The sequence below is a fragment of the Patella vulgata genome, chromosome 5 (assembly GCF_932274485.2).
Source record: "Patella vulgata chromosome 5, xgPatVulg1.2, whole genome shotgun sequence".
NCBI classification, from domain to species: Eukaryota; Metazoa; Mollusca; class Gastropoda; family Patellidae; genus Patella; species Patella vulgata.
In genome coordinates this window covers 52299622-52315235 of record NC_065883.2, presented here as the reverse complement: position 1 = coordinate 52315235, position 15614 = coordinate 52299622, and the positions used below count along the sequence as shown (strand labels likewise).

At 34.7% G+C, this 15614-nt stretch overlaps 1 protein-coding gene across 2 annotated transcripts; it reads left to right on the top strand.

The window, feature by feature from the left end:
• The first annotated feature begins 332 nt into the window (after positions 1 to 332).
• On the top strand, positions 333 to 14553 carry LOC126820256 (uncharacterized). Of its 2 annotated transcripts, none has more exons than XM_050548093.2 (8): positions 333 to 442; positions 2030 to 2112; positions 7917 to 8089; positions 8821 to 9000; positions 10283 to 10346; positions 11720 to 11823; positions 12573 to 12667; positions 13880 to 14553. In XM_050548093.2, the coding sequence occupies exons 2-8, from the start codon at positions 2059 to 2061 to the stop codon at positions 13954 to 13956; spliced, it is 747 nt and encodes a 248-aa protein (XP_050404050.1). In that variant the 5' UTR covers positions 333 to 442; positions 2030 to 2058; the 3' UTR covers positions 13957 to 14553. The 2 variants fall into 2 exon arrangements, with proteins under 2 accessions (XP_050404050.1, XP_050404051.1); XM_050548094.2 differs by having other exon boundaries at positions 394 to 542.
• The last annotated feature ends 1061 nt before the right edge of the window (positions 14554 to 15614 follow it).

Below are 15614 nucleotides of genomic sequence, written 5' to 3'. Positions count from 1 at the left end.
CTGACTAAACTTGAGCATATAATAAGTCTAATCCAAAACTCTCTGGGACTTTATCAGTAGCCTAAACTTGATGATTTGGCTAAATCCTTACATGTTGTTGTTTTAATCCCGGAGCAACTAGATAATGCTGTCGTCAATTTTATGCATCGAACGCAGACTACTGCCGTTGATTTCAGTCAATCAATGACCCCACTCGTTGACCTTTAACCCTAGTTGATGACCTTTCTCGTAAAGCAGGGTATGTAGGAGTTGTTTTGGGGGATTGGAGGGAAAACGCATTACAGTTTAAATTTTAATGGTCAAATTTGAAAATGGGGGAAAAAAACCGATGATAAACGATATTTGAACAAGTGCGTTTTTTGTTTAATTAAAATTACAAACTATTCCCAAATTTTAAACAGCCATCGACTGATTCGACTGAGAATTTCGATTGGACTTAAGGGTAACTCATATTTTTAGATTCTTCTATAACATAACAGTTAATAATATAATTATGCCTTAGTCCAGTTTTCCCCTTAAAAAAAGACTTTGGATTAGAAAATGTAAGATATAGCCTAGTTATTGTGTTTACCTTTATAGACGACCAAAACTGATTGATTCTAAATAAAATAAAGACAAGAGCCAAGATGAAGATGAAGATGAAGTGGCAAGACCCTAGCTTTGTTGACAAAATAAGTCTACACATTGTACATTGTTTTAGTTTTACCAAGTTGTCAGGTGGTCTTGTTTAAATTTTGTCATTTGCTTGTGTGCCATTGTGGCACTTTATTGGGGAGGGGCATGCCCGCCACTGCGTTTTTGTGTGTTTAGGATTATTTTGGACTCACAAACCTTACTTTTCTGTGTTCGATTCTTGAGCTTTGAGATTCAACAAACCTGGTTGTTAAATGTCAGACTCAGAGATGGATGTGACATCTAACCTGTGCACAAATTGGTAGTGTACATGTATGTAATAGATCACTTGCAGGCAATGTATTTTGTCATTGAAAATGGTAGAAAATAATAAAACAACTAATAATAATAAGTAGGCCTAGGCCTATATATTATATTTACTATTTAGATAGATAACAAACCTCATCTCTCAACCCTCCGTGTTTCGAGATAAGAAATTGTGCTATATAGTTCCATCTGGCAAAACCCAACGGGCATCACATCGGCCCTAACTCACTGACTCAGTAAGCAAAATTTTTCATCAAAACAACGATTGATTATTGTTATTCATAACATTTCTGCCACCTTCAACTACATTTAAGCATATAATCCTACAGATCATATTTTTTTAAATCGAAGCAATAATAGCTTGGCTCGCTGACATTTTAAATTTGACATCTTTGATGTCATGACAACAGCCAATCAAAGTACTAAACTGATATGAGTTGCGCAGGAATAATACACCGTAATATTAATGTCTGTATCAATTTTGATAAAAACAACACTTGATTTAATTTATTGACAATATTTGCAGATAAACCAAAGTTGTTTCACTAGAGTGGGGTGCATATGTTTAATAAGTCCTAATAGTATACAATTAACTTATTTTCAAGATGTTACATGCATCAATAATGAAATTAAGTTTGCCAGGTGAAACTAAAGGCACTAAAGATGTTACATGCATCAATAATGAAATTAAGTTTGCCAGGGGAAACTAAAGGCACCCAATCGTAGCTGAAAACAAGCACATCAGTATATCTTAACATCTTTAGCTACGTTCTCGTAGCTAATATTTAGATTGCTCTGCAAGTTTAGGGTATAGAACAAAAAACTGTCCAAGATGCCAAAAACATACAGTTTTATAATTTGTACCTGTGTGTTTACCAGTTGCAATACAAGATGACCATTCTCAGGTTACATAGATAGTATTCTTGTTTCCTTATGCTCCACACTAATATTTTGACACCACAATTTCAGTGTGGATCAAACTTGTGATTATCCATGGTTGAAACATTACATTTATGGTCAGTCACTCACAGATCATCTACTCTTAGCCTCCCATCTTTTCTGATCTGATTAAACTGATTTTGTTTTCCAGTGAACTGGAGTTGATTTTAAACAGCAGAAATGGAGGGAGGTTTTCCATCATTTGCAACAGGCCTGACCCCAAATCCTCAACAGGTATAAATCTTATTCTAATAAACTTACTATTTTAACAACTGTCTAAGCTGGGCCATAAGATTTGAGAATCAAAATGTGATGTAAATGGTGTAAGTTTAACACATAACAGTTTTTTCCATGAAATCAGATATAAATGCTATAGTATTTAGTACTGAGTTCTTAAATTTAAACTATTGTTTAAGCGGAATTTAGTAACTAAATGAGAATAACACATGACACGATTATATGGAAACATCACCAGAAATAAATTTTATAACTAACTTGTATTCCATATAATCGTGTCATGTGTTATTCTCATTCAGTAATAAATGTCCCTTAAAACAATAGTTTAAACATACATTATGCAACAGCTAAATCTGCCTATTGCAGGTCTTTCTTTAGGCCAGAAATGTTTTCTAAATTATTAATTAATTAACTCTCGATGGCTTTGGATTTCTCCGATATTAAATAGATTAGAACAGTTCAACCATATTTTGATTTAAGCTAAAAATTATGAAGGGGATCGACGCCACATTAAAAGACATGTAAACACGAGTAGAAGTTACTATGTCAGCATATGAAAGTGTTGTTTTGATGATTTTTCCATGTTCGATTTTACAAAATAGAAAAGTATTGTCCACTAACGAAAAAACACATGTACAAATGCGCCTTGTAACGTTTGTATTTTCTACATCTGATCTTTCAACTGTTGTAATTTCTACTAGTGCATAATCGACATATGTAACTTCGACATCGGTATTTTCTTCCAATGTAATTTCTCCACATGTCACATCCATCAAGGCGTGGTTCCGATTTTAGCCGAAGCTTGCGTCATAAAAACAAAACCTCCCTTCAAGTAGTCTCGGTCATCCAGACAATATGGCTCCTCCGCGATAGCTCCCTTGACTAACGGGCTTGGATGACCGAGGCTACCCTTCGAGGAAAGTCATTCCTACTACCAGAAAGTTGCATGGGGAGCATCAATAATTTTTAACGGAAGTTAACACTAACATATTGTTTTATGCTAAATTTTAATACAACTTTTAATAGTTTGCTTTCTTTGTTATTTTTATGTGTCTTGAATTCACCATTTCTGGTGTTCATGTCGTTAACATAATTTTGAATGCATAGTTATAGTTTCGAATAAAGAACCGCCCCTGTCGGCCCTGTCGTCTGCTCCACATTGGTGACATCGTTCAATCGTAGCCATGGACAATAATAATCAGGTATATTTATGTTTGAATATCTTCCACAAAAAACTTGTTCTTAGAGCACATAAGCGAACAAATATACTACATAAGTGACACAGGTCTTTCTTCTTTTTTTGGTTGTCAGATGGTAGCACTATCTACACTACAGTTCTACACTCATTCAGTCGTTGAGTCGTTATAGTTTCACGCGTAGACGCCGTAGATACCACATGGTCAATGAAATGGGGATTAACGTCCTATTTTGATGTATTTTTTGTATTGGCTAATGAAGACTTGCATATACCACGCAGGGTGCAATGAGGGAAATTTTGTCAGGACATCCATCAATAACTCGCCTAGCCCTAGCTAGACTATGCCTATGAAATGAATCACTAGGCCTACTACTACTAGTACTATCAGTATCTCTAACAATTTCCAACTGTCTGGGATTTTTAGCATGCGCCCTGTCCTGATGCAGCACACTGGACCTCGGTTTTTCGTCCCATCCAAACGACTAGGTGCTATTCTTTGCCAGCCCCTCAGCTCGGGTCTGCACCACTGTGACTGACAAGGAAGGGGAATCCGTCATGAGTTTTTATGACTGGGAATCGAATCAACAACCTGGACCTGGTTAGTAAGCAAGCTCCGTAGTCACTGAGCCACTGCTGCTCCCCATATAATAAATAAGAATGATAAATAAATAGCTCTAACTAAATATCATGAATGATCATCTGATCTGGATGTCCATTATTCATCAAATATGCATAGATTTAGAAAGGGGTAGGGGTGAAGGTTACCTTGATCATGGCCTGATGCCCCCTGAAATTGCGCCGTTGATTACAGTCTGGCTACGGGCCTGCATATTATATTATAATGAATCAATTTCAATGCAAGGTAGATAAGCTCTTATGTGATTGAGTGTAGTTTAGCTTTATTATAAGATTATAGTAAACAAACAATATTTTCGAGTTTCTATTAGATGGGGGTTGTTTTGAACATAACATGTATTACATTGGTCTAAAAAAAAGGGTATCAAATTCCTGTCCTGACAAAATTTCCCTCATTGCACCCTGCATGGTATATGCCAGTCTTCATTAGCCAATACAAAAAATACATCAAAATAGGACGTTAAACCCCATTTCATTGACCATGTGGTATCTACGGCGTCTACGCGTGAAACTATAACGACTCAACGACTGAATGAGTGTAGAACTGTAGTGTAGATAGTGCTACCATCTGACAATCAAAAAAAGAAGAAAGACCTGTGTCACTTATGTAGTATATTTGTACGCTTATGTGCTCTAAGAACAAGTTTTTTGTGGAAGATATTCAAACATAAATATACCTGATTATTATTGTCCATGGCTACGATTGAACGATGTCACCAATGTGGAGCAGACGACAGGGCCGACAGGGGCGGTTCTTTATTCGAAACTATAACTATGCATTCAAAATTATGTTAACGACATGAACACCAGAAATGGTGAATTCAAGACACATAAAAATAACAAAGAAAGCAAACTATTAAAAGTTGTATTAAAATTTAGCATAAAACAATATGTTAGTGTTAACTTCCGTTAAAAATTATTGATGCTCCCCATGCAACTTTCTGGTAGTAGGAATGACTTTCCTCGAAGGGTAGCCTCGGTCATCCAAGCCCGTTAGTCAAGGGAGCTATCGCGGAGGAGCCATATTGTCTGGATGACCGAGACTACTTGAAGGGAGGTTTTGTTTTTATGACGCAAGCTTCGGCTAAAATCGGAACCACGCCTTGATGGATGTGACATGTGGAGAAATTACATTGGAAGAAAATACCGATGTCGAAGTTACATATGTCGATTATGCACTAGTAGAAATTACAACAGTTGAAAGATCAGATGTAGAAAATACAAACGTTACAAGGCGCATTTGTACATGTGTTTTTTCGTTAGTGGACAATACTTTTCTATTTTGTAAAATCGAACATGGAAAAATCATCAAAACAACACTTTCATATGCTGACATAGTAACTTCTACTCGTGTTTACATGTCTTTTAATGTGGCGTCGATCCCCTTCCATAAAAAATGGAGGAGCGAGACTTAGCTTTAAAGAACCAGCACGGTGGTTGAAATTATTGCACGCGTCTTGCCAAACCTTCAAAGGCTAATATCTTCGCTCGCAATAGAGTAATTTGAATGAAATTTTCAGATTATTTATTTTACATTATCCTTTTTTCGAACTATTATAGTAAGAATGGCTAGTTCTTTATCTAAATCTTACATAATGTATCATTAAGTTTATCAACTAAATACTATAGTATTTATATCTGATTTTATAGAAAAAACTTTTTTAAGTTTTTAGAAGTGGTCGCCAAATGTAATAATGATACTGAGTTTTGTAAAATGAATTAGTATTTTATATACTGAGATGCAATAAAATCGCACAGCTGATTTGACTGGAAGTGCTGGTGAGTCACAACACTCTAGGGGTTCTTCTATGCTATATGATTGGCCAATCGTGTGATGGCATCCAAAGCTTTGGGTGACGCATAACTTTGCTGGTACTCAATCCTTCTTGAATTGACATGTTCAGGTGGCAGCCTTGCCATACCGTAGTGTCTTCCAGTTCCATTCAACTGTAGGAGCTGTATTGACCCTAGATTTCATCATAATGTTCAGCATTGCCATTCTGTTGATGTGGACGTATATATATTGTCTTTGTCCGTGTGTCTGTCTGTTCATATTTGTTTCTGGACACTCTACAGGTCACAATTTTACTCTGATTTTGACGAAAATTGAAATATGGGTTTATCTCCTAAAGATCTTGGTTCTTTTCGATATTGGTATTGGTATGTATCGGACCGTAACTTCATAGATTATGATCCCTGATTATACTAAAAATCACGTTGGTAGCTTGTGGACAATCTAGAGGTCTCAATTTCTATCCGATTTGCACATATCGAACATTAACTTCCTAGATTGTGACCCCTGATTGTACAAAATATTGTGCTTTTAGCCTGTGGACCCTCTAGAGGTCACAATTTTAAAAATCGTTTAAATATGTCACCGTTACACCATAATGATGGTTGAGTTTGAATTTCGTAAAAATCGGATCGAAACTGTCCGACAAAATGGCTGCTCCTTGTACGCAAATAGTGTAAAAGTATGTAATACCAAAGTTGTGGACCCTCTAGAGGTCACAATTTATATGTTTTTGATGAAACTTAAAATGTGTTTATATCCCGAAGATCTAGGTTCCTTTAGATGTTTATGTATATAGAACCATAACTTCCTGGATTATTGCCCCTGATTGTACGAAAAATCACTTCTTTTTTTTATCTTGTTCTCTGTCCATCTCTTGCAAAATGTGAGCGTAGCTTGCATGGCAACCGCTTGTTAGTTTTTGGCTCCTCTAGTGGTCACAATTTTTATCCGATTTAAAAAAAAAGTTTGAATATTTCACCGTTACACCATAATGATGGTTGAGATTGAATTTTGTGAAAATCGGACCGAAACTGCCCGACAAAATGTCTGCTCCTTGTACGCAAAAGAAATGGTGCAAAAGTTTGTAATACCAAGGTTGCGAACTCTCTAGAAATCACAATTTTTATCCGATTTCGATGAAACTTCAAATATATGTTTACATCCAAAAGATCTTGGTTCCTGCCAATATTCGTGAATATTGTACCAAAACTTCCTGGATTGTGGCTCCTGATAGTACAAAAAATCACATTCATTTCTAGCTCATTCTTTGTCCATCTCTTGCAAAATGTGCACATATCTTGCAGGGTAACCGCTTGTTGTTTTTTTTTGTGTTTTGAGTAAATTAGTTTGTGGTGCTACCAATGTTTGTTCTTATATTATCAAATATACTAACTGCCTTATATCACATTTCACTGATTACACATCTATTACATCAGTCCATGTCCACATTCTTCATCGTATAAACACTCAAATAACAGATAGCATCCCTAGCAATGAATGTTCTATTCGCACATGTGTGTCTGGATAAAACGGAACTGGAAGTTAATTATCGAATGTCAAAAAATCTGTGGTCGTTACATTCAGAATTGCAAATTTTACTGCATTTCTGAAACAGGATTTACAATCATCCATTTATTAAAGTTTTGCATTTTAATTTCGCAAAACAAAGCCCAACAAAGCAATGCTTAATGACAAAAAATAACTTTTTATTTGCCCATATAAATGTGGTTGTAATTGCCGTCGCCTCCATACACCTGTCCATCAAACACATTTTTTTGTATAAAAAATATTAATTAATTCTCATATTATGACCCTTGTTTCACTTTGTAGAACTTTGTGAATGCTCTAACAACTAATATTATCATCCAATCTGTATTAAGTTTATATGCATTATTTAAATTTCAACAATTTCCGTATATAACTTCTAAAGTTGACCCAGTTTCACTTTGTTGAACCTTGTGAATGCCCTGACGACAAAGTTATCATCTGATCTGTATTAAATTGATGTCATCAGAGTCTTGTAAATATACCCATTACCTACAAAAGAAGAAATATGCGGCAACCCTTGTTGACTGCTCAGACGATTTAGCTGATTTGGCCATATGTTTCGTTGCCAGGCAACCTATCTTCATTAGTTTTATAAAAACAGCTTCAGTTTTATTTTATTTTCAGAGTCCATTGATGTCTCCATCTTTAAGTACTTTTGGTATTGGAACACCTAATCCAGTTCTGCCACCTTCAAATGCCAGTTTATATCCCCAAACACCAACACCAGGTGGCCCTTTAACCCCCTACTCTCCTGCTACACCTGCTTCGGAAGGTTCAGGAATAAAGCCACAATTACAGTAAGATTATTATTATTATTAATCAATCTTTTGATCAAAAACATACTTTTCTGAAAAGTGCGATCATTTGGTTTTCATCATCTACAAATTCTCTAATTCTAAAGACTGCATACTTAAAGCTTTAGAAAGATCATAACGTTTGGAAAAACTGCTGAATATAAATTGCTATATTCCAGTTACACTCATCTCTATAACTTGTGCTCATCTCTTACATTCAGTAGGTCACAGGTGCTTATGATACCCTATAGTAAATAGAGAACATCAGCATTATTATCAAAAAGATTTTTTTATGTATATGAAATGACATTGGGTACAGATTAGTACAGACCTGCAGTGCGGTTACATGGATCTAACCACACAATTACCCTTCTCGGTCAGTAGCTCTTGAAAACTTGGAGAGAGAGAGAGAAATAGGGTTTAACGTCCACTCGACACAAACTAGGTCATTTCAGGACTAACATATGGTTTAATTTTATTTCAATAATTCGCTTGCGCGTAGGGTCTTTAGCAGTGGGAGGAAACCGTAGGACCCGGAGAAAACCCACGAGGTTGGACAGGCGACCCTACTCCTTGTCATGTACAACCGGGGATTCGAAACCACGCCAGTCAACTCAATGACAGACTTTATGATACAGCGCGCGCATGCTAACCATTCAGCCATCCAACCCCCCTGAAAACTTGGAGACTTGGGTTATGATTCCATTGCATCTATGATATGTTTTATTTTTCAGGAATATAGTTTGTACTGTTAATTTAAATTGTAAACTTGACTTAAAGAAAATCGCATTACATGCGAGAAATGCTGAATATAATCCTAAACGTTTTGCTGCCGTTATTATGAGAATACGAGATCCACGAACAACAGCTCTTATATTTAGTTCAGGCAAAATGGTGTGCACTGGTGCAAAAAGGTAAATATTCATTTTCAAACATTTGTCTTGGACACTGGACAGTATTGTGTAGTTTTGATAGGTTAGTAAAGAATGAAATGGGATATAACGTATCAACACTGATCTTTTATCTTGTCATTTTATGTAAGATGCGATATACGTGTAAGGTGGAGAATTTTGACCCAACAGAGGCATTTCTACATACTCTTTATACCAATTGATATCATTGTCTTGTAAATCTTCCTATTACCTACAAAAGCATAAATATATGACAACTCTTGTCGACTGCTCAGACGATTTCTTTGCTGTGGGCGGATGTTATGTTGCCTGGCAACCAACCTTTCCTTTTATAAGAACAACTAAACACACTTATCTTTTCAACCCTACAGGCACTACTGAGAACCTGGATGGTTCTTAACCCCACAACCATCTGTGCCCCCAAATCAAGTACATTTCATTTACATTTTAGGACAAATCTAATATTTCACGACTTATGTACTCAAATTGATTATTTAGCATTTGATTAAGAAAACAAAATCAAAGTATCAATGGTAGATAATCTCCCATCTTGGATTTTTAGCAAAGGTTTATAGGTGGTGCTAGCTCTTATTGTGACCATATCTTGTTTATCAGAAAGGGATGTTGAATATTGACAAATTTTCAGTTCATCTTACCGGTATCTTTGTAAATACTGAACTGAATTACATCATTTTGGACTGATAAGACTTACATAGATTCAACATTCACAATAGTGTTGTTTTCAAGGATCAGAGATAGGATGACTGATACCATGAGTCTAGTGCAATGTAATATATTTTATAAAATACATCTGCTGTAAGTTATTATCCCAAGTCGCCCGTTCTTCTGTCTCGATTTGGTTTTCCAGTGTATATCTCATCAACCATTGCAAATCTTTTTATGTTTATGAAACGTTTTTTTATACATATCGATAATCAACCAATAGTTGTGCCTTTTGTGCCTTTTGTATCTTTTGTGAAGCTCTGAACCTTAGTTCTGTAACATAAAATTTATTGCTCAATACAGAACATACTATTATGTTCTTACCTCCGATAAGGCATCAATGCACTGCTAGGTTCATCTGCTGTTATTATGTTACATTAAATTACAACTGGGTAGACCGTAATAAATTAATGACAGATCACCCTGTTAGAGCTCTGCCATTTCCCTTGCTCATATATCTTCACTATACACCTCTACATGAATGTACATAGTAAAATTAAATATGAGCACTGTGAAAACTTGCTTTATCCATGGATTATCAATTGCACATTTTCTTTTGTAGTGAAGACCAAGCTAAACTTGCTGCCAGAAAGTATGCTAGAATAGTACAAAAACTGGGATTTCCAGTAAGTATTCATAGGGTCGTTAGCTGTAGATAACCGAGAAATTAATTTAAAAACAGGATGAAATCTACTGATTTCGAATTTGAAATTACTATACAAAACACCATTCTATTTTGTAATGTTTACAGTCATGCAATACACGAATTAAAGTTAAATGAAGATAATAATAATAATAATACATTTCAATAGAACATTAAAACAACAACAAATCTTCAATTTTATTAAAGGCCCACATTTTCATGTGGACGTATATTGTCGTCGCCCCTGTCCGTCCGTCCGGACGTCTGTCCACAATTTGTTTGTGGACACTATACAGGTCACAATTTTTATCTAATTTTGATGAAACTTAAAATATAGGTCTATCTCCCAAAGATCTCGGTTCCTGCCAATATTGGCATATATCGGACGATAACTTCATTGTTTATGGCCCCTGATTGTACGAAAAATCACGTTTTTAGCTTGTGGCACTCTAGAGGACACAGTTTTCTTCTAATTCTGAAACTTGAAATGCATGTTTATAACCCAAAGATCTTGGTTCCTTTTGATATTTGCACATATCGGATCGTAACTTCCTGAATTATAGCCCTTGATTGCACGAAAAATCACGTTTTTAGCTTGTGGTCACAATTTTTATCCGATTGGAAAAAAAACCGTTTGAATATTTCACCGTTACACCCTAATGACAGCTGAGTTTCGTAAAAATCAGACCAGAACTGCCGGACAAAATGGTCGCCATTCGTACGCAAATAGTGTAAATATATGGTATATCAAGGTTGTGGACCCTCTCGAAGTCACAATGTTGATCCCATTTTGATGAAACTTGAAATATATCTTTATAACCCAAAGTTCCTGTCGATATTTGCACATATCGGATCGTAACTTCCTGAATTATGGCCCTTGATGTTACGAAAAATCGCTTTTTGTTTAGCTTGTTCTCTATCCATCTCTTGCAAAATGTGGGCGTATCCTGGCTGGTAGGTGCTTGTTTGTTCCCTTGGCAGTTGGAATTTGATATAAGAGTAGGGAATAGCACACTGTATGGGGTATTATTATTATTATTATTATTATTATTAATTATTATTATTATTATTCTACTACTACTACTACTACTACTACTACTACTACTACAGCATATTTATAGTGCGCCCTTTTATATAACATGTTCAGGGGCACTTTTCAAAGTGACAATGTAATCATAAATAAACAACAAGATTATGGACATGTTAACGATTGTATACAGAGTCTTTATTAGCCCAGTCGGAGCAGAACATTAGGACGTCAAACCCCATTTCATTTATTTAATTTAATTATTAATTCATTCATTATCAAATTAATTCCTCTTTATGATCAATTGTTAATTATTTTATTTTTTTCAGGCCAAATTTTTAGACTTTAAAATACAGAATATGGTAGGAAGTTGTGATGTGAAATTTCCAATACGACTTGAAGGGTTGGTTTTAACACACAGTCAGTTCTCAAGGTATATTACTTTTAAAGTTCCCACATATCATTGTCACACTGTCTTTCCATCTATTTTAAACACTCCTTTTTTAAGGGATTGTCCATTTGTTCATATGAAAGAACCCTATTAGAATTCATATTTTGTGATATCTTATGTGCTTGAAATTTATGTAGATTGTTTAGATTCATGTGACAAATGTTTAGATTAAAGTGACATAGAAGCCTATCGAATTTAAACAATTTCCATTAATTGCTTTTTGGTCCATGCTCACTTTGTAGAGTCTTGCTCACTTTCCAGCCACAGAAGGTATCATCTAATCTGATCTACTTTAATTCCTTCTAGACTTATGTCCCATAATACTGTTGTAGCATTTTGTCAGAGCTCCAATGATATTTTATAGTATAAAGATCTTGCTTTTTATTTACCTAAAGAATTAACACAGACTTTTATCGGCTGCTTGGACAACTTAGTTGTTGTGGACACTTGTTTTATTGCCTGACAACCTGTCTTTTAAAATTTGTTCCACAGAATTTGCTGAAAGTGACAGCTTAAGCAACCTCACAAGTCTTTGGCTAGGTTTTAAAATTTGTAATCGTTGTGTATGTTAGTCAGGGGAAGAATCCTAATGAACTCAAATGATTCTGATAATTACCAGCCAAATTATTGCTTGATAACTTTGTAGGATCTTGTGGTGGTGTGGAATTAAAATCATCTGAATTGTCTGCATTTTTGGATGATGTGAATAAGAATTTATTTCTTTTTTTCAGTTATGAACCAGAGTTATTTCCTGGTTTAATATATCGGATGGTGAAGCCAAGAATTGTTTTATTAATATTTGTATCCGGAAAGGTTGTATTAACCGGTAGGGATATGGTGGTTATTTGAATGTACAGTGAACTTTGTCAATTTCTGACATTGTACAGGACTCGATACAATATGCCTGATTACACAGCATGTTGTAATACTCAATTGTCTTAATACCAGAAGTATTATTGTACCTTCGAATACCGGAAGTATTATTATAATGCACCCTCTAATACCCAGAACATAAAATATGATAACGCTTTCTGTACATTCTGTACGATCAGACATTATGAACACAATATTATAATGATAGTGATTCTTCATCTTGGCAATTTATATATAATGTCACTGTTCTTGACCTGATAAAACTCAAATGAAATACCAAGCACTCTCTTACAAGAGATAAGATTACCAAGATAATTAACAAAGACCAACACATGTTTTATGCTCAAAGATAATTGATTGGTGATTGCTTGTTTGTTCACACCCACTGATTAAAGGCCGGATTATCCAATGTTAATTGAATGCAAATCATTTGACGGGACCACTGATTGATGTCGTAATTCAAAATATTCAGAATCCGGACTACTCAAAACCTTTTTGTTTAAGTAATAAGGAAATAAATTGGGACATGAAAATGTTGATGGATTTCACAGAATGCTGTAGTACTCAGATGTTGGAAGTGACAGAGTCCACTGTATATTATAATTTTTAATGTGCCTCTAGTTTATTGAGTTTTATGGTTCCCCCAAAATGACATGAGAATGCTTGAAACAGTAATCTTTCTGTATGATTTGGGCAGATCATTTTGGTCACGGTTTTAGTATGAAAGGGATTGATCTACTTTGTGTTGGTCCCAACCTTTTTAAGGCCCGTAATTCAAACATGATAAATATCAAAGAGGAATTCTTTTAACAATAACACATCAGAAAATAGGTATTGTGTCTCGGGGTATGAATTGTTCTCCTATCTACTTGTCATCGTTAATAAATAAATAGTTATACTGCTACTCATATAGATCATTATAATAACCTAAACATGTTAAGAGTATTTGTATGCCTATTTATAGTATATACATGTATGACGTGGTTTGTTTTGGAAATTGAGTAACAAGTTAAGTTATTAATATGTCAGCTGAATTTTTTAAGCCTGATATTAGTGATAAATAGTCCTTGACATTCAGTTTCAAAGTAACCAAAATGAAATTTCAATGAGAACCCCCCCCCCCCCCAAAGAATGTCTGACTTACTTTCTCCTATTTTTGTTTCAGGAGCTAAAGTAAGAACAGAAATATATGAAGCTTTTGATAACATTTATCCAATATTAAAGGGTTTCCGGAAGACTTGAAGATGTTTTCTATTTGCGAACAGTTTTTGTGAATATTTGAGTTCATGTTTAAGTGAGATTACTTTCAGTGCTCATGATGGATGTGCTCTTCAATGTTGAAAAGTGTGAATCAAAGAGATAATAGAATTTACATGTTGAAATTGAATGTTTTATGGGAATTTATCCAAAAAGACTTCTAAATGCGAAGAATTTGAAGAAATTTGCCATATTGTTCAGTGGTGAGAGAAAAACTCTTTTCATCAGCCTTGAAGTATAGCATTAGGAACAATTGATAACTTGCTTATCGTAAAACTAACCTAGATGTATTGGCAATTCATATGAAGAAAGCTTCTATATTTGTTGACTTCATGTAAAAAAAAAAGGATTGGGTTGTACTCAACCCTTTAATAAATAATAATAGCTGATCATGAACAGTTATATGATTGCCATTGAATGAAACATAAATGAGGTTTCTTTTGTAGAAAAATAGAATTTTGAAAATATATCTGAAAAAATTTTGTTTCTTGATACAAGAATGATTCTTGATCAAAGAGTGTAGAGATGTTCTTGTTTTTCATTCAGTCATATCGAAATAAATTTGTTTATTCTTCTTACAGATTTTTCTTGTATGATTTTGGTATGTTTGTTGTCATAATGACCAACAGTCAAATTATGAAGTCGAATCACTGGTACATGTAATTCAAAATTTTTTTATACACCCACATTGAATTGGAGGTTTTTCTGTATTTTTGGGGGGGGGTTGGATGGCTGAATGGTTAGCATGTGCGTGCTGCGCTTGATCAAACGGTCTGTCATTTGATTCCCTGGTTGTACGTGACAAGGAGTAGGTCGCCTGTCCAACCTCGTGGGTTTTCTCCGGGTCCTCTGGTTTCCTCACACTGCTAAAGACCCCTACGCGCAAGCGAATTATTCAAATAAAATTGAACCATGTGTTAGTCCCGAAATGACCTAGTTTGTGTTGAGTTGATGTTAAACCTTCTCTTCTCTCTCTCTGTCTCTCTCTCTCTGTATTGTTGTCATCCCCATTTGTCTGTCGTCCACAAATGCTTATGAATGTTCTAGAACCTAAAGTTATTTGCCTATTGACTTGATATTTATACACAGCCTATTAATTTTCAATGATTTGTGATAATTAAGCTTTCATATTTTATATGAAAGCTTATTGTTTTTGTTAAGATTAATATTATTAAGCTTTCATATAACATATTATTATTATTATTTTTTTTTGTTATTTTCCCATAAATCTTATATCTCAGAATCTAACCATGGGATTCTTTCTGAAACTTTGACCATATTTTCAAAACGTTTTACGAAATCGAAATCACCAAATTTTATGAACGAAAAAACTTACAATGCATAGTCGTAACTTTGTGGTTTTTTGACCTATTTTACTAATTCTTTTTTCTTTGAGTACCTTGAAAAAAATCATTTTCACCTGCAAATTTCAAAAATTTTCGTCGCTGTGAATTCGTCCCGGAAGATGAGAGCAACTTGACAACTTTTTTAATATTTGCAAGATTTTCATCAAATTTGTAATGCAAGTAGATCTTACCAATGTGACTTGAAAGATGTCATTAGAAATTTTTTAACTTATCTCCCCTTGGAGAAATTATGGATCAATGTTTTCCAAAAAATCAACAAAATATAGGTCAGTTTGC

Bases quoted from the DNA above. Each gene is read 5' to 3' on its own strand.
- LOC126820256 (XM_050548093.2), top strand. From the start codon at position 2,059: ATGGAGGGAGGTTTTCCATCATTTGCAACAGGCCTGACCCCAAATCCT. The intron at 8,090-8,820 runs GTAAGATTATTA...TTTATTTTTCAG, and splicing joins GGAATAAAGCCACAATTACA to GAATATAGTTTGTACTGTTA. The intron at 10,347-11,719 runs GTAAGTATTCAT...TATTTTTTTCAG, and splicing joins TACAAAAACTGGGATTTCCA to GCCAAATTTTTAGACTTTAA.